The sequence below is a fragment of the Alosa sapidissima genome, chromosome 12 (genome assembly GCF_018492685.1).
Source record: "Alosa sapidissima isolate fAloSap1 chromosome 12, fAloSap1.pri, whole genome shotgun sequence".
NCBI classification, from domain to species: domain Eukaryota; kingdom Metazoa; phylum Chordata; class Actinopteri; order Clupeiformes; family Clupeidae; genus Alosa; species Alosa sapidissima.
In genome coordinates this window covers 28086221-28106582 of record NC_055968.1, presented here as the reverse complement: position 1 = coordinate 28106582, position 20362 = coordinate 28086221, and the positions used below count along the sequence as shown (strand labels likewise).

The 20362-nt window shown below is 42.1% G+C and overlaps 1 protein-coding gene across 9 annotated transcripts in view; it reads left to right on the top strand.

The window, feature by feature from the left end:
• Positions 1 to 20362, top strand: part of LOC121677771 (voltage-dependent R-type calcium channel subunit alpha-1E) — a 154355-nt gene that overhangs the window by 35121 nt on the left and 98872 nt on the right. For 8 of the 9 annotated variants that reach the window (XM_042056758.1, XM_042056756.1, XM_042056752.1 and 5 more), the window contains exon 3: positions 17445 to 17711. In XM_042056758.1, the coding sequence (XP_041912692.1) occupies positions 17445 to 17711 (267 nt within the window). Of the gene's footprint in view, positions 1 to 16612; positions 16945 to 17444; positions 17712 to 20362 lie in introns of those variants that run through there. The other variant, XM_042056760.1, reaches the window with a different exon arrangement.

The following is a 20362-nucleotide window of genomic DNA, read 5'->3' as shown; positions in this document are numbered from 1 at the left end:
TTAGTTATAGACTAGTGTAACGGAAGCGAACTGAGCTAGCGTGCTAGTTGCCCCTGTAAATCCTCACACCCCTAACCTTAAAAACGCTTCTAACCACTGAGTTGGAAGCCTGGGCTTTTAGCTCAGTGGTTAGAGCGTTCGACTCCCATGCCGGTGTGTGTGGAGGTGTGCGGGTTAGAGGGCCGTGAGCGGTGGACGAATTACGACCTCGGTTACACTAGCTATAGACCCTTTCAACTGCATTTACAAACAGGTGCGTTCCTAAGGCATTTCCGATGGTACCAAAAACAACATTGAGCTAATGGTAACAGGGGGACAAACAAAAATAAACGTTTCAACCAGAAACCATCCAGGAACACACTGAAATGGTCTATAGGCTGACTGGAATAACCCATGTCCAGTGAATCATCCTAATTATTGCATGCACAGAGAAGAGAGGTAGACAGCAAATAAGTTAATATCCCAAAATGTTAGCATGTTCCTTTAAGATGTATTGATGACAGGCAGAAGTGACCTCTTCATACAGTAATAGCTAAGGGCACTAATTCACTGGAAGGTCAGTCTTGTCTCCACATAGATAATATCCTTAATATTCTCTTTCTGCATGGAACATGGCCTTTTGTCGTTTGATTGAATAGAAGTCCATCACAAAGACCTAGCTTATTTTCTCGAGCAGATTATGACCATTTTGTTTCGTCGTGATCTCTCTTCGTGTGAGTCACTGCCAAGGCACTGTCTATGCGCCTTTATACTGTAGTAAACACCTTTTTTGTATTCTGTCCAGTCTGTCTTTTGTGGCACGGTTGAATTGAATCTCACCATGCCCTATTTTCCCCACACACATGCTGTCCACACACACACAGACACACACAAACACACACACACGCGCACACACACACACACACACACACACACACACACACACACACACACACACACACATTGTGGATTGCTTTTTTTTTGTTTGTGTTTCCAGCTGTGAACCACTTGCCCAAGTTTTCTTCGTCCTTGTTTTGAGTCTAGTGCTGGATAGAGTTCTTTGTCATCCTCTCCTGAAGGGTGGTCGGTGTGTGTACCCTGCAGCGAAGTGTTGCCAGAACTCTGAGTCCCTCTCATTCATTTCAACACCTGTCTGCAGTGTGTGTGTGTGTGTATGTGTGTGTGTGTGTGTGTGTGTGGTCTGGGGTAATGTTTGCTCTTCAGTCAATCATTTGTCATGTTTGCCGGTACCCCCTCTTAGCTCAAAATCGATGATGTCGCCATCCTTGTTATTGGCATGGTTACATTGAGCAGGTGCTGAGTTTTTGTATTGATTTATTGTCAAATATGTAATATGTGCAATATGTAATATAGCACATTGCACAAGTGTGTCTGTCTGTTGGAGAGGCTTGGTTTACATGCAGGAGTGTGTCTTATTTTGAAATGCCCCTCTGTAGTACTAGAGATAGGAGTCTTTATTTGCCTGACTTGACCCAGCTGCTCACTGATGTGAATGATGACTTATTACTTAATTTTCATTCAGACAAATCTAAGGTAGAAATTATTAATTTCAGTGTGTGTTCTTTTATTCACAGGTTTACTTCTACTGAGTACAGTAAATGGCTACTATATCATGGTGTGTTTGTACTGAGTCAAATTTAAGTCAATTTGAGTCAATTTAAATATCTTGAACATCAACGGATGTTTTGGTGTGACAACTGTGTTAACAGTTTAAGGCATTAAGTTGCATTCTTACCCTTACCCATGGCAAGAAAGGCTCCAAACTCGTATTTATATGTACAAATCCACCTTGCATGAAAGATATTTCGTAGTGTTTCATCATCCAGACTTTTATATGACAGAATGGATCTTGGGATCCATCAGCAGTGTTGCAGGCAACAGTGTAGCAGAAGTACAGCCCCGTTTCCAAAGAAGTTAGGATGCTGTGTAAAATGAATTAGGCCCACAACACCTCTAGATTACTCAAAAGTGGTATCTGGTGTCCCAGACCCACCCCCCTCCGCACTCATGATGGGTTCTATACCAGCAAATACTGACAAATTCTTCAGTCATTCCTCTTCGTTGCTATGGCCGTTTATGATCCAATTAGCAAAATATCCAAACAAAACGTAAACCCTTAAAGAGGTCACCAATAAGTACCAGCAAATTATTTGGTTATTCCTCTCCATTACTGTGGCCGTTTATGATCTGGAGCCTTTTATCTTACCACTAGGAGTACTCCTAAATCACACTAAAAGATTTTAGCTAGGAGTTTTCTCTTAAAAGTTATTCACAAAGCCTTTCAGACCTACTTTTAGTAAGGAAAAATGACAACTCCTAAACTAAAAGTGAGTCTTCGTTGCTATGGATGACGTCATTACTCATGCACAAGCTTGACTGAAGTGACCACATTGATTGGCTGATGATTGTAACGCGGGAATGATTCCAAATGCCTACTTTTGCAAAGAGGAGAACCTTTTAATTTGATTCACAATGAAACGTTACATTTAATTTACATGTTGACAATGAGTAGTTTTGGTTGTTGTTGGTTGCGTTATTGCATCCCTTTTATGCCTACAATGCGAAATCGTTCCCTCACGATTGGATGCTCCTGTAGCCGCATACGCATTTCAAAACATCACAACGTTAAATGCCACAAAAAGCCGTTTGTGAATAGGTCCTAGTGAGTTAGGAGTCCTCTCGACTTCTTTTAAGCTGTCCCAGACTAAGGTGCTACTTTTAGGTCTAAAATGCTTCGTGAATTACTTTTAGTGAAAAAAATTAGGAGTCCTAAAGTTAGGAGTGACACGCCCATTATTTTTAGGAGTTGCTCCTAAATTTGCCACTTAGGAGCTACTTTTAGCCTTAAAATTCTTTGTGAATACGGCCTCTGTTCAGCAGCAAAAAATGTGGGCACCCACAAATACCAACAAATACCTACAAATTCTTTAGTCAATCCTCTTCATTCCTGTGGCTGTTTATGATCTGGGGCCATATTCACAACGAATTTTAAGGCTAAAAGTAGCTCCTAAGTGGCGAATTTAGGAGCAACTCCTAAAAATAATGGGCGTGTCACTCCTACATTCAGCGATGTAAGTTTTGAACCCATTTTCTAGAAGCCACATGTCTCCCTAACATTCCGACATTGAAATTGTATTTTCCAACGAAACAAATAAAGACAAAAATAGCTTTGTTCGTGATCTGTCACTGTCTCCTCAAAGTTCTGGTGCACAGCCACCTGTTCTCAGAGGCTCTAGACTCAGAGATGGTTGATAAACTAACCTAACATATTTTTTGCTAGAACTAGTAGACTACCACAAAGTTGCTAACATATGTTTGTTTGCAACAATATATAAGTTTAACCAAAGTTCTTAGCTGCTAGATAGCTAGCGAACATTCCCATTCACTTTCCGTTTACTGTGCTAACGTTAGCTAGCTAGCTAGCTAGCTCGGTTAACGGGGAAAATTAAATTATTCATTTCGTGTCCGAAAGAGTGTTTCATTGGCATCACACACAAACAATGACTGTAAAATAGTATACAAAATGATATGCATATGTTATTATTGCTTATTCAGAGAAAAGTTTATGTTTTGACACGCCTATTTAGGAGTCCGGAACTAGTGCTATTTCGTTCCATTGGTGAATCGTCTTATGATTCATCTTAGTTAACTATAGAATCTTTGCTTTAAGCATACAAACTGGCTCTATTAAGACTACACATCCTGTTCAACTGCTTCCTCTGCCAAAATCCGTTTCAAAATAAAAGTACTCACTACAATATTTCACTGATAAACAATTTAACCCTTTAACTCATTGAATGCCAAGCTGTTTTCGGAAGCTTTGTCCTAGAGTGCCAGCAATCTAGACCATTGTTGATGATTTTTGTACAGCCACAGCATATTCTGTGTTATAGCTATGAACACATACAATGGATCGTTTAAAAGGTAAGACTTTAAGCTCTCAGTAGGTGCAAACCGTGTATTTCTACACGCCTCTGTTCCTGAGAAATCACAAGCTAAACAGTGGCTAGTTTTTATCAAAATCGCTGTTTTGTTCTAGAAATGGAGATATAACGTCTTTCATGAAATATGAAGTGTTACCTCTAAACTTTCCAGGAAATGATCAGCGAGATCTGGCAAGACTGCCACCTAGTGATAGACCCACGAAAATGGCCTGGTTTTGAGATGACGTGCATGCGTCACTGATTCGACCCAAAGCGGCAACCAAGTTATGATAAAATGTCCAGATAAAATGTCCAGATTGTGCGTTTTCATGAGTTTTTGATCGTCATATATTTCATTTCCATTCATCACATAGTTCCCAAAATCACATATAAGGTGTGTTAGAGTGTCTAGTTTCGTAATTTAAAAAAAAAGCTAAAAACGTAATATTACGTTTTTGGCACTCAACGCATGGGAAGGAAAATGGCACTCAATGAGTTAAACTACTGAACTTTTTAATTGTTCAGCCATTGTAACTGTCACTTGTCATCAACTATGACTCCTACCCACTGTAGCTAGTTAGCATGGTTAGCATGTTAGCATAGTTAACATAGTTAGCATAACTACTAAAAAGATTAGCTAAATTAGCTTAGTCACATGGTTAGCATAGTTAATATTGTTACCATAGGTAGCATAGTTAGCATTTTTGACAAAACTGCTAGAAAACATTAGCTAAGTAACATGGTTAGCATAGTTAGCGTGTTAACATAGTTACCATTGTTAGCATAGTTAACATAACTGCTAACAATGATTAGCTAAATTAGCTAAGTCACATGGTTAACATAGTTAGCATGGTTAACATTGTTGGCATTTTTTAGCAAAACAGCTAGAAAACATTAGCTAAGTTAGCTAAGTAACATGTTTAGCATTGTTAGCATTGTTAGCATAGTTAAAATTGTTAGCATAACTGCTAGCAAACATTAGAGCCATTCCAACTTTCAGTTATCGTCAAATATCTACCTATACACAGCCATTAAACTATTTGAATAGCAACATTCATTAAACTTTCAGTCTGCAGTGTTTCCCCTACAATGTATTCATCAGCGGCGCAGCGCCGCTCCTGGAATTCAAGCACCACTGCAAAAAAATTGCCTATTTAAAAAAAACAAATAGACGCAAGTGATCTTCAGGAACAGCTGCCATTCGTTCAGGTTTCATGTCAACAAATAATAGTAGGCTAACGTTGAAGACGCAGTCAGGGATTCTACAGGAGATCACGCTTGTTTGTGTTTATGTTTAAGTTTATTAGCAGACGCAATTTTGTGCAAAAAAACGTAGCCTACATTATGTTACCAAGGAACCAAATTAAACATGCGAGATAGCTTGCCCCTACCTTCAGCAGCCTATTCCCTGATAAATTCCACGCATTGTTTCATTTTTGTTTGTGATACAGGCAATGCTTTCAAGCCCTGTGTTGCTAACATACCTAGGCTGTGAAACTAAGGTCTAGCTACAGTAGCCTATTGGTGGGTTGAATTTGAGTAATAGGGCAACCATTTACATCTGAGATAGTTTGTAATTCCTGTAGAGCTCACCAAAATTATAGATATGATATAAGACACTTATCTGCTATAATCCAAGACAGATTTCCTTCCAGTTTTTGACCATTTATTTTACCAAATGACATGGGAAACATAATTCAATTCATCCACATATTCTTATGCACCATGCACAACAACGTTATTAAGTTAGCTTAAAACCGTGAGAATCAAGCAAGCCTCACGGGCGTCACGACATTAAAGTGACAGGCACTCAATTTGACTTGCACAGCACTAATACAGTGTAATGACAGAGAAGTCTATATAGTTTATACAGTGCTGTGCAAAAGTTAAGACACCCATGCTGAAATTGACTAAAGGGAGAAATAAAAAACATATTTTGCCTTTTGTCTTAATGCCTTAATTAAAAAAAAAAAATAGGACATCAATTATTTTTTAATGTATCATGTATCGTAAATAAATACATTTTATTATATAAATAAATGTCTTAACTTATGCACAGCACTGTGTATTCTAAATAGTAATAGTTTATGAATAATCCTGTTCAAGTACTGCAATAATCATGCTTTGTAAATGCTTGTGTTGATGGTTAGTCATAATTTGTAACTCAATCTGTCCATTTCACGTACATACATTTTTATCTATTAGATTTTAAATACCAAAATAATGTCCCAAAATAATAAATAAAGTTGACAAGAACAGTCTGATAGGGTGCAAAATGTCAATATATTTCTAGGGTTAAGAAGACCCAAGGTTTTTGGAAACAGTGTTGTGTTTCCTATATTGAAATGTAGGGAGAACACAGGATTGTGAAGCCAGAATTCTAACACCCAGAATGACCATTTGCCTCCACTGAAACTCGTTCGTATCCATTTTTTTTTTGTTGGTATGGTGCTTGACAGTCACTATATTTTAGCCAGAGTGTATTTTAAAGTATTGAGCAGGGCCAGTATTTATGGAGCATTGGATATTTACAGCTGGTGCCCATAATTACACCTGCTAGGCTATGAGCGAACTGAATGAGGTCTGGGAATAACTCCATATTTGTATGACTGCTGCCTTCTTGGTGACCCTATATATTGTCAGGTTTTGCTGCAGCAAGATTTTTTCAGTGGATTTATGTTGGATTGTAGGTATAAATCCCACTTACCATACCACAGCAGTTTCAAATATTTATGTAGTATTTTTCCCAGTTCTGTTTGATATGAACCATCATTGTTTTCTTTCAATCTTAAATAAAGAGACCCTATCACCATCACAATCTTCTCAATTTAGAGTTTGCTGCTAATCGCCATTCGATCACATGACTCATGTTCAAACTCATAAAATGTGAATTCTGGTCATTTTTTTGCAGAGTGACCCCCTGACCTTTCAGAGGTACACGCTCCCTTTCCTCTTACACACACACACACACGCACGCACTGCCACCCCCTTGCCTGGGAATATTACTCCCATGGGTCTCAGTCCTTTGAGCCTTCAGCCCATGGGTCTCTTGGGAGCTGGATGTGAATTATGGCTTAGCGCTGCCCCCTCCCTTCACTTCTTCCTGCTCCTGTTCTATCCTTCCCTCCCTCCCTCCTTTCCTCCCTCTATGTTCACCTGTTCGCTTTGTTGTCTTGCCTCTCAAGCCCTCCTGCACCCTCACACTCATTCTCTCATTGTCTCAGATTCCTATTCTATATCTCTCTCTAGCTCTATCTTTCCTTAGCCTTATCCCCTCCCTCTTTATCACACACACACACACACACACACACACACACACACACACACACACACACGCACGCACACACACACACACACACGCACACACACACACACACACACACACACACGTATCTCTCTCACACTCTCTAACTCAGAAACACTCATCTTTGATCCTCCTACACTTCCTCATTTATGGCCATCAAATGGCCATTTCTTCCCTCCCTCTCTCTCTCTGTCTCTGTCTCTCTTTTTCTCTCTCTCTCTCCACCTAACTCTCCCTTCTCTCCCTCCCTTTTTGACTGCTGGGTCTGTTTCCACACCGTGGCTTACGTGTTAAAATATTGAACAGTGCAGTCTCATGACTCGCGGCCAGATTGCCAAATTGCACGTCAGCCAATTTGTTTTGATTAAAGGGTTTCATTGGAGTTCCAGGGGCCTTGTCAATATTGCAGGTCCTAAGAGGAAGAGGGTCATGTTCAACACATCCCCCTCCTGCAACAGCATTCGCATCAGCGATTAGACCTATCAGCAGAGCACACTTTCCTCATTGATTGTCAGTGATGTTGACGTCTTTCCTCATTTCATAAACAACAGCAGAACGCTCGCTGTGGCTTTTTACCCAAAGTGTCATCTGTCCATCTGAAAATTCACTGTAGAAAAGCAGACACAGTGCCCTGCAAAGCCAAAGTGCAGTATCTGCGAAAATTCCAAACTGAGAAAAACAGCTTTTTTGTTTGTCTTTCACACTGTATTTTAGCAGATACTGTAACATGAAAACCCCTATATCTTCAGGAAATGTTTCAGTAGATGAGATATTGTTTCAATGAGATGCCTTAGTATATTATGCAAAACCAAACACCAAGTTTTTAGGTGCAATCCTCGACTGCAATGCAATGCAGCTTTTGTCAGATTTTAGCAGATTTGTTCTTATGGTCCTGTAGCCTTCTGTTCTATCTGTGCTCAGAAACAAAAACTGTTTATTACCCAGTCCTGGCTCTGAAATTGGAAAACAAATTGGAAAAAAGTGGCTCTGACAGAGCAATGCACTGTTCCAGCAGATCAGCAACATTACCTCAGGAGCACTCAGGAGCAAGCACACAGGAGGTGTATTTGCCTTTCTGTCCAAAACAGTTGAATATTAAAAACATGCATTAGAACTGAGAGCCACACATTTAAAAGGACTATTGTTAAGGATTAAGGATTATGTTGGATTTGAGTGGTTTTGAATGTACAGTTATGTTAGCGACACCTCCTTCAGTTGACTTGATTCCATACAGCACCACTTGAGGTAAAAAGTGCTGTTACAAGTGAGATACCTGGTTAACAAGTCTTGCTGTTTTTGCCATTACATCAAAAAACAAATCGTCATTTATAGGTCATTTTGAATGTTTTAAACTATAAAACCTACACATAACTCTTTTAAAGGTTTTTTTCCTCCTTTATCATTGGGATTAAGACTCCACCCCCCCATCAGATATAAAAATGAATGGACTTTACAGAAATTGCTGAGGTCTTTGGATAGCTACAGTACGTGTGCACCTTTCAGCCTTTTCAGCTGTGGATGAAGGAACAAGCGTTCCTTATGTGTCGCACAGGCAGAGAACAGAGCCTCGTGCTCAGTCAGCGACAGGCAGGCTGGAGTGCTCTGTCTTCCACGCCCCATCAAGCGCTCCTGTTCCCCACCATAAAACGCTGTCATTCCCCACCACTAATTAGACCCCTCAGATAAATGAAAAGTACGCAGGGTGGAGGAGAGGGGGAGACGCGCGCGTCCGCTCCCTAGCACGCCCGCTCTATTACAGTAAAGGCATCAAGCGCTCCTCTGCCAAGATTCAGCCACGGATATCAGGAAATGGCGCCACCACAAATGTGGAGACAACACTATTTTTCTGGCTAATGTTGAAGGAGTGACATGTTAATTTCCTCCCATTAGATATTGCAGTAATGGTTTGTGTGATATGTTTCCACTGGTTTACACCAACTAGTCATTTTCTAATCACTCCTGTTCTCTACTCCCCCTTTTCTGCTATATGAAGGTCTTGTGTGCTTCATACATTGTAGGCATAGTGTACAATTGTATGAGAGGAAAGTGAGTGTAGTATAGACCCTTTCAACAAGGTAAACAAAAACAATGCTTGAACATTCTATTTGGGCCTCAATCTACTTCCTCTGCATTAAGATAACATATGGAATGTTAAAAAGGAAGTCTTGTGGGGCCAACTATGATGCTGATAATGGAACTCTCTTGAAAGGGTCTATATGGGTAAGTAGTGACCTTTCCTGTGAGAGACAGAGTGGAGTGGGTCAGTGGGAGACACATACACATGCAGATAGAGAGAGAGAGAGAGGGAGAGAGAGAGAGAGGGAGAGAGCTTCATGTCCTGTTTTTCCTAACATAAAAGTGATGAAGACACTGGGCAGATGAATGCTTGGTTCCCTTTTGCTATGGAATCACTCGCCTGTCTATTTAAGGAGGATTTCAATATCAAAGCTAAACATGTTTTTTGTTGTTATTGCTGTTTTGTGCTACTGGCATGCCTGGATATGTTAATTGTGATATGTTAATTTGGTAGTGGCGTGTGTGTGTGTGTGCGTGTGTGTGTGTGTGTATGTGTGTGTGTGTGTGTGTGAGGCTGGAATGGGCAGTTAAGAGATCCCAACTGTAGTTTGTGTAATCCACAGACACTTCTAATCTCATGTTTTCAATGGGCGAGAAATAGTGGTCTCTCTATTTTATAGTCCATTGTCAAAAGACATGTACCAAGCCTCGAGTAAGTGTGTGTGTGTGTGTGTGTGTGTGTGTGTGTGTGTGTGTTTTGACAAGCAACTGAGGAAGCACAGAGCTCCAGTCTCCTCACATCCTGCTGTCCACCATTCATGATCCCCATAGCTCCCTCTAGTGGATTTGTGAGAAACTGCAGTGATGCCCATCAGAGCAGTGATGGTCCAGCAACAGCGAGGGTCTTAATGCAAATCGTCATGAAGACAATGATCTCATGAACGCTGCTAGTCTTGTCTGCCTTGTCCAATCTCTTCCAAACCGCATCATTTGTCCCGAGTTCCTTGACATGATCTGCCAAATGGATAAATATAGATGTGAATGGTCACCTTTGCCCTACCTGGTACATGAGTATTATTGCATGCTCAAGGTACCAGTGTCATTGCAATAGCAATGTGAATGAAAACAGTTTCTTAGTCCACTGCATCCACTTACCATAAGTTAATGTATTTGAGTTACATAATGTTGTGTAATGTTGTTTTACATAATGTTAACTAATGGGTTATGCTTTACTCACATGACTTCTCAGTGTTTTTCACTGTATGAGGTGTCCTGAATTCATATCTGTGCTTTCTCGATGTGAACTATTGCAATGTCTTGCAAATCGTGTTTTACTTTCAATATTGTCTCGAAATATTAGCCAGTTTAACTCCACCTTTACTAATATGAATAATGAAATATTTTATTTTGTAGAGATACATTTATGAATCTGTGTTTATTTGGTCCAGGCTGGTGTTAAAAGTTATTTGAATAGTTTGCAGAGTGTCTGTTCAACGTCTATTGATAGTTAGCTGACTATTGCGTTCTGGTGCTGAAATGAACTGTTACCCATTTGTCTGAAAGCTGTCAGTGCCCCATGCAAAGCTGGGGAAAAAATATTATGAAAACCTCAGATACTGATTTAATAGTGAAAAATTTGTCCATTCAGCAAGATCAGCGCATTTAATAAGATTTATCCAAAAAAAGCCTTTTTAAAGCATCTTTATCATTCAGACATAAGCATTAGAACAGCAGTTTCCCTCAGTAAGAGCAAGCCCAGAACCCCTCTAGCTGGCGAGGACTCACCTCTCCTCCCCTCCCTCTCTCCCTCCCTCCATCCTCTCCTCCCTCCCTGGCTTCCCTTTCATCCTCTCCTCACATCCCTGCTCCTCCTCTCCTGATGACTCTGCCTCTTGCCTGCAGCCTCTGCCCGCGCCTCTGCCGCGCTGCCATCTGCCATGGGTCCCACTGCCCCGAGGTGCCCCCCTATGCTGTCAGCAGGGGTGGGTGCCAGCCGGATGGGGGGTGGCGGACTCCCACTGTTGGGTGTGGCCCCCTTGATCACATTGGTTGAGAGAAAGGCCCCCTCGAGGCCGGCTTGGGACTCGGGGAAACCACAGCCCTGCTTGCCCCGGAAGCCAGGAATTTACTGCCCACTCCAGACCATATTGATCCCCTCAGCTGCCAGCTGGAATGGTGGAGTGTATTTAATTCCTTTTTATTATGCTGCCTTGGTGGATATTTCCATGGGTTGTGATAGATTGTTTAATTTCCAAAAGGCAGAGCCTTCTGTGAAGACTACTGTTAGAATTTGAATAGCCACTGTCACTACCTTCAGGATTATAATGAATAGCCACTGTCACTACCTTCAGGATTATAATGAAAGACTATAATGAATAGACTGAATATATTTTCCTTAATTTAGGAAGCATCTATGTTACTACTTACTTTCAGGTTAACCGAATTTCCCACAGTTCATAGATTTACAGTTTCAGGTGTATAAACTTTGACCACCAGAGGGCACTAAATGACAGTGATTTTTCTCACTGGCCCAGTGGACAAATCAGATGTAGGTATGAGGAGTGACAATGTTTCTTCTTTAGAAAGTTACATTGAAGTAGACATACTGATTTTAAGGTTTGTTTAGCAGCAGCTGGGCTATTAGTTAGCAGCTGGCGTTACCTGAGTTTCTTCTGTTTGTTTTCTGCATTTTTGTTTCACGAGGGTTAGAACGAGTAGCAAATTGAGTTAATAAGATTTGCTTGAAAAATTGAATCATAGTAGGGGTGGGGTGTTCTGAAAAAAATGTCTTGGCAAACTACAGCTCCACTTTGCAATTAATGTGATGTAATATGGGCATTAAATCAAGACGGAGTGAGCTTTTATAAACAAAGAATTCTGGACCCATTTATCATCTCATAAAGTTTCTTTTGTCATGGTCTTATTTATTTATTTATTTATGTTACATTTCTCCATCTGTTTAGTTCCTTTGTACAGTTGCAGTACTGTATTGTCATTGTCACAGCTTCATTTTCTGACAGACAAATGATCCATTATTCAACACACGCCTCTCTGCTTGTCATAACATGTTCATACAGCAAAAAACTAGCAATTAATATGCCTGTGGTTCTTTTGTGTGTAGTATAAAGGCAGAAGCCCAATGATCAGTCATGAAGACGGAGTAAAAACACCACTAAATAGGCAGTGTGTAATCCGGGCGTAGTGGTGTTGGTAGTGCTCAGGCCATGGTTACTGCCTTGCTTCCACAGGAGGCAGCAGGAGGACAGGCTGTTGCTAGGTAACAATGCAAAGAAAACACTAAACTGCTTAGAGACCATGACTTGGTCAAAATCCTGCAACAGTTGCGGGGGACAATGCTCCCTTGTGGCCCTCGGTGGCGACACCGCACGCTGCCATGAGACGAAGCTAAGAGAGAGGGGGCGGAGGGTGGAGTGTTCTTCCATGGGGACTCGTAACTTGCCACTTTTGACAAATGCAAGGTTAGCCTGCTGAATGCATGTAGCCTACAGTAGCCTATGTGCAAGTAGCCTAGTGGCTCTACAGATTCAGCGCACAGGTGCTAAAAGGTGCACCATTTGTGCTGTATATCTAGATTACCAGCTTTATCAGTGAAGTGAAGATGGTCAATGACATGTCTTGTTGTTACTTTGATTGATTGTTTGTTTGTTTGTTGTGAAATATAATGTAACGTCATATTTTCATAACTTTAACAACTGAGTAACCAACACTAATTAACACGTGGGAGGTTAATCTGTCAAACACAAGCTCTGACCCCTAAGTCGATAATGCAAGATGTGGGAATTGAGTGAAGGTGTGGGAATTGAGTGAAGCGTCATCTCTGTGTCCACCTCTCTGTTGTGACAATGTGTGTGTGCCGGAGCAGGTGCGGTTGAACCACAGCGTCTCTAATACGATAACACGGCTGGAGTCAGTGATCATTGATGTCACCTCACTGAAGAATCATTTATGTTTTCAATCTGATACGGGCCAGTCAACTTCATCTACTTTGGGAGGATTTCTCCCTCTTCTGCTTATGAATGGACGTCAGCATGTTCACTGAGTTTTATTGTCATACAATACTTTGACTTCCTTGTGTCTGATACATACAGTATAAAATGTATGTTTGGCTTCCGTGTATCCAGGACTCTACGTGTGGTGTTTTAGAATCCCTCCTGTTGGAGTGCAGTTGGGCTGCCAGGCGTCTCTGGGGGAGGGGGATGTGTGGGCACTGTGTGTGGCAGACTGTGCTGTCCTCCTCCGTGGAGGTAGATGCGGCCAGGGCGAAAGGAAGGAGAGCAAAAGGGAAAGGAGAAGGTGTCTTTTGTGTCGACGGCCCCTGCACTGTCAAGTGGTGAAACAAATTAGAAATTCAAGGGTGTACTGTCGCCATGGCAACCCCTGTTAAAGATGACAAGGATGCCGCATTGTGCAGTCAGTGGGTTAAAAAAAAGAATCTTCCCCACCGTTAGTCCTCGGTTGAGCCTTTTAATTAAAAAGGGGGTCAGGTAGAAAGTGAAAGACTCGGAATATGGACTTGAGTCAGTTCTAAAAATAATAAAATAAATGATAACTTCTATAATGGGTACGGCATTCATTTTTTCATTTTTTTATTTTTCTCCAGTGTAGCACTGGACACTACTACTATACAAGAAGACCTTAGACTATTAGTCCCTTAGTTGAATTTAATGATTGAATTAAAGCATATTCATTCGTTTTGATTTTCAGTTTGTTTTTTAGCAAAATAAATACATGCATGTACTCTTTTAGAGGATCTTGGAAACAGCTGCTCTCTTGAATACAAATGCTCTTAGAAACCAAATGCTCTGCAAATACAGATTGATATCTCGTTAGTGTCTAATGATTAGACAAACATGACCAAGTTTTATGTATTCTCTATCAAGTTTCATTGAAACTTTTCATCTAGTTAGCTCGTCCTTGTCCTTCATGTGAACTACAGTCAGAGAGGGTTAAAGCGGAGCCTTTTTTGTAATCAAGGATCTTTGCTACAGTGGAGCAGTTAGCCATTCTAATGACCAGGAAGTGCTGTGGTCTTGATGGAATAAGAGGAGGAGCCGGGGTTATTCCAATCGCCAGCAGCCCTCTCAACACGGCCATTCACTGCAACCTTATGAGTATGTGGTGACACATTGCGTGCATACACACACACACGCATTCACACACACACACACATGCACACACATGCACACAAATATACACGTCCAAGTGTGTATACAGACCCACTTGACCACAGGTGTTCAAACTCAAAGTATGGTGTATTTTTGCAGTGGTCTTTTCCTTTGTTCTTTTTATAAGGAAGACCCAGTGGACTTTGGGTGTTGCCAGGTAATTGGCTATCCTCAGCGGGCTCTGACAGTTCTGGGTGGATGGCTTTTGTATTCTTGGAAGCGAGGCAACAGGAGTCTGCTGAGAGAACCTATTTACTCAGGGTTTATTTTAGAATAGCTTCTCTCCCTCATTTTTTCTTTTTCTCTCTTGTTCTCTCTCTCTCTGTCTCTCTCTATCACACACACACACACACACACACACACACACACACACACACAAACACACACACACACACACACACACACACACACACTCACACACTCTCACACACACTCACAACACCTGTAGATGCTCTTTCAAACTCTTTGCTTTGTTTTCTCTCTCTCTCTCTCTCTCTCTCTCTCTCTCTCTCTCTCTCTCTCTCTCTCTCTCACACACACACACACACACACACACACACACACACACACACACACACACACACACACACACAAACACTTGTGCATGCTCTTTCAAACTCTTTGCCCCACTGTCTCCCTCATGTTTCCTCTCTCCTCTCCCCAATCTATTGATGCTCTGAAACCTCTGACTCTGTCTTTCAGTCTGCCTGTCTCTTCATTATGAACACTCAAATTACTTCCTGAACTCTTGAACTCCTTCTCTCTTCCCCCTCCTACTGCCCTCCTTATTAACATCCCACTATCTTTCCCTCTCTTCACTATATCTCTTCTTTTCGAGTAACCCACTTTTTCTCTCACAACTGACCCACTCCTCTCGCCAGCACTGCCCCCCCCCCCCCCACACACACACACCAACTCCTCCTCTCACCCTCCCCTCCTAAACTCATGATCTTGATAGCTGAGAATCCTTCAGTAGACCGGCAATTATGGAGTCCTGAGATGTTGTGATCAGGTTCACTGGAGTGAAGAGTGTCTGTTTACACACAGTGAAGAGGGTCATACAGCCACTCATGTCCTTGGCCTACATTTCTGTGTTTTTTTGTTTTCTTTTTTTAAATTCTCCCCTCACGAGTTTGCTTGCTGAGGCATATTGGTTGAAAGACCCTCCATACAGTGTGGTTCTAAGACAATAATGGTAACAGTACAGACTCAGAGCACTGTGACACTGACGATGTACAGCCAATGTACAGTACAGCGCGTTAAATCAGAATGTGAGTTCTCCACCTTGGTGTTTGATGAATGGAGCAGTCTCTGTGCTCATATCACCCCCTGATGTTAGTTCACTTTGTCTCATTAGAGAGTATGTCACACACACACACACACACACACACACACACACACACACACACACACACACACACACACACACACACACACAACACAAACACATACACATACACATATGCACATGCATGCCTGCCAGAGGAATCTGGCATCACGTATGCCCTCCCACTCAGAGAGAGAACCATGCACTGGAAGAGTGACTTTCAACCAGCAATTATCCTAGAAGTCTATGCTGTCTCACACACACACACACACACACACACACACAAACACAAACACACACGCAGGCACTTACAAGTAACAGTCACAAAGTGGTCTGATCATATCTTGTATGGTGCTTTGATGACTGGGATTCATGGCTGATGCCATATGGTTGCCTGATCTGACTGCAATTCTGTTTTCATTCATTATATATTACAATTCAACATATTTTCATATTGTTCAAGGATTTTATTAAATTCTTTGTTTGTGTTATTCAACCAGGAAAATGTGTCTGTAGTTTTACATAACACTTCAACGAAGTAGTGTTTTAATGTTATACTTATACGATGCTTTATGTTTACATTTTAAACAGATACAATAGGCTACATAATTAATTTATATGATGGTTAGGTTATTAATGGAAGTTGGGGGATCATTTAGGCTATAACATGACCTTTGAACGGCATCACCATGGATACAGATTCTTTCGTCTTCTTTCATTTTCTCACTCAACTTGAGAAAGGGGTGTGTGTGTGAGAGAGAGAGAGAGAGAGAGAGAGAGAGAGAGAGAGAGAAATTGATTTACGACAAAGGAGAGAGCGTCTCTCGTTGTGGAGCGACGTGAGGTTGGTTTGACCCGCTGCAGTCATATGAAAAAAAAATCGTCGCTTCGGTTCCAACACGCAGCACAACAGCTCAGAGCTTCTGTTTTCTCTGGCAAGCTGAGGCTGGTTTTTGAACGCTATTCCCAGATTTGAAGGAGAAGTATTCAAGTGAGAATACAGGAACCTAAAAAGACCTGTTAATAATAATATTTTTGTGGGGGAAAAAAACAAGAAAAGTTTTTTAGGCTACCTGTGTGAGTTGCGCTTCGCAAGGGATAGAGAACTAAGAAAGAGATGCACTCGGAACTTGATACACGAACGTCAAAAAAGCTGGTGAAATAATTGAGAAGAATTCAGGAATCAACGTAAATATATACGTTTCGTGTGATAAGGACGGAAGGTTTTTTTTCTTCGTTTTTTTTTGTTTAATGTCATATTTGGAATTCTGTTTTTGTTTTTATGCGAGCCGTCTGTTTTTGAAAGTTTTTCCTCCAACTTTTTGTGTAATGTGATTTCTACCAGAGACGAGTATCAAATCGAATTTTCCCAATGAGATATGATTTGGTTCTCGGTTCCAGTCGTGATACAGCTTCCAATTAAAAACTAATGAAGTGAGGAGTTCATCTAGAGACAGCGGGCAGCTTGGACTGTTGCGCGAACTGCTCCGCACAGATTGTTGCCTAATGCTTGGATATGCTTACATTCTCTTCACCTCAGTTGATTTTATCGAACTAACTATGATGGATTAAAACAAAGAAAAGGATCTATATCAGCACACTCGCGACTGTGTACCCCACCCTTTGCTCTGGTGGGTTAACCTTTCCTGCTATCTTTTATCTGTGCTCTTTTTTCTCGATTCTCGCAGAATGGCCCGGTTTGGTGACGATGTCCCCGGGCTTTTGGGACCGGGGGACGGGGGATCGGAGCGCAACAGGAGCCGCGATGGAGCAGCGGTGTCCACAGGTGGAATCTCACCAGCCTTCAAGCAGACCAAAGCTCAGCGAGCCCGCACCATGGCCCTGTACAACCCCATTCCCGTCAGGCAGAACTGCTTTACCGTGAACAGATCGCTGTTCATCTTTGGCGAGGACAACGTTGTTCGTAAATACGCCAAGAAGATCATTGAGTGGCCATATCCTTTTAAGTGAACGGTAAAACGACAACGAAATAATGCGCAGTTATTCTCTCTCTCTCTCTTTCTCTCTATCTCTCTCTCTCTCACACACACACACACACACACACACGCACAGACAGACAACTTTTGTCAGCGCACTTCCATACAAATGAGTATACAGTTCAGATTGCAGTCCTCACGGTCATGCGTTTGCCCACTCCAAATTGCATTGCCATAACACAACTTAAAAACTTTTAAAAGAGCTAGATATCCAGCTTCTATAAAAAGCCCAGTTTCATGCGGAAATAGTTTCACCGTCCATTTCAGCACCACGGATAGCGCCACACGCTAAAGTTGCACAGTAGGGGAGTTTTTTGCCTTCCCTGTTTAGGAATAAATGTTTGATGTCTGAGTCTGCTGGTTCTCAGAATTTCTCAGAATTTGCCTTACATTTACAAATGTTACATGTTAGAGAAATATGACAAACCAAACTATCTCTCTTTCTCTCTCTCTCGCTGTCACACACACACACAGTCACACACACAGACAGACACACGCAACAAAGCTGCAATTTGCTCAGTGCTTTTCACACACAGTTTTTAACTCAATTACAACACGGTCACATTTGCAATGTTTTCACTTCCGCTTCACTTTATAGGATATTTGGGAAAAACATGACTGATGATGAGAGTCACACACATGAAGAGACATGTGTGGTGGGGTGTATGTGATAACTGTCTTCCTTTGGTCTACCAGTCTATTGTTAATCTCTCTATCCTCCTCTGTATTCGATACTTAAACCACACAATTGACCCCACGCCAGAATTGTCAAAGCCAGAATCTCCTCTAGGCCAGTATATGAGCTTGGAGAATACGCTGGAGTCCATTAGTCAGTGGCTAAAGAGCAGAGCAGAATCTCACTCGTGTCACAACACAGTCATCTCTCACCACCTCTCGGCTGCTGTGGGGGTCCAAGCGGACATCTCCCACTGTTCATTCTTGCAGTGGCAGTGTGAACACAGCGTGATTCCATCCACAGTGTGGAAGGAGGACAAATGGAGGAAAATGTTCAGGAAGGGGGTCGCTGTGTTCTGGTCTCTGTGGTTAAGTTTGCAGATAGAGATTCTGGTGAAATGGCAGGTGGATTGCATGGCCACAGGCTTGCGATTCCCCATTTCATCACTAGTGCAGGAGAAGCATTACTCTGTCATGTTGTCTTTGCTGGTGTGGTCGTGTGGTCTTTTGTCAGGCAAATAGTTTTAAGATAGACCTATTTGAAGAATATGAAAGATCACAGTTTGTAGTGGTGTCGTATGTGGTATATTTCGTCTGTTGAGACACTGGTGTATTTGGTCTTGAAATAGCTCTGTGTTAAAAATGTTGGTGACAAGTGTACACCCATGCACACACTCACATACACACACACACTACAGGCACATTCATGCACACACACACCCCCACACACACTGTGACAAATGGATTGCAGAGGTTTGTACACTACACACTGATTCAGAGTGTCATTTTATTCAGGATTGTGAAAAAGCAGGTTTGAAATGAAAATTGTCTTGTGATGGAAGTTCACTGTTGTTGCTCCCAGCACATCCAGAAACTTTCTGTTTACCTTTATATTGTGATTGTGATTTTCCAGTACAGATAGTGCTTTTCAGGCAGTGTACACACACACACACACACACACACACACACATACTCACACACACACACACACACACACACACACACACACACACACACACACACACACACACACACACATACACCCACCCACCCACACACACACACATACTCACACACACACACACACACACACACACACACACACACACACACACACACACACACACATACTCACACACACACATACACACACACACACACATACTCACACATGATACCCAGTTATTATGTTATCCCATCTTGGAGTGTCTGTTATATGCGCTGTAGTACCTCCCATGCAGTACTATGGTGCTGCTCGTTAACCACTGTCAGTTGTAAGTGATGCGGTAATTGTTGAGGGGAAAATGGAGGATCAAAAATGGGTGCGGAGATGAAGACGTCATTAAAAAGGCATCAGCCGTCCGGCGCGTGCCTGATTGATATGCTGGGCTGGGCGCGCAGGGGCTCGGGCGACGTCGCCTCCGTTGCCGTGGAAGCGTGTCCTACACCGTCGCGGCAAAGTGGATTAGACACACGTAGATGATATCTCATGTGAGCCTCCTGCTGGAGCCTAATAGCCTTCTCCCCCTCTCTCTCTCCTCCCTCTGTCTCTCTCTGTCTCCCTGTTTTCTTTCCCTCATCACTTGTTTCTCTTTCTCTCTCTCTTTCTCTCTCTATCTCTCTCTCTTTCAAGAACTGACACTGACACCAACAACCGCCATGAAGCTGTTCTTCATGAGGCACAGGTGTCATAGGGGAAGGTCCTTGTACACTTTTGAGATGTGTCGTCTCTTTCCCAGAGTTTTATGGGAACAGAGGGGTTGGGGGAACATACTGTAGGCAAGGGGCACTAATGGCCCGGTAATGACTTGGCATCACACCAAGGCAAATGGTCTCCCTCCTCCCCATCCCTTCTCCCTGGAGGCCGGCGCGCGCGATGGCGAAGGCTGTGAGCTGGCGGAGCCAGGAAGAGAGGCGGTCCGACGCAGCTCCCG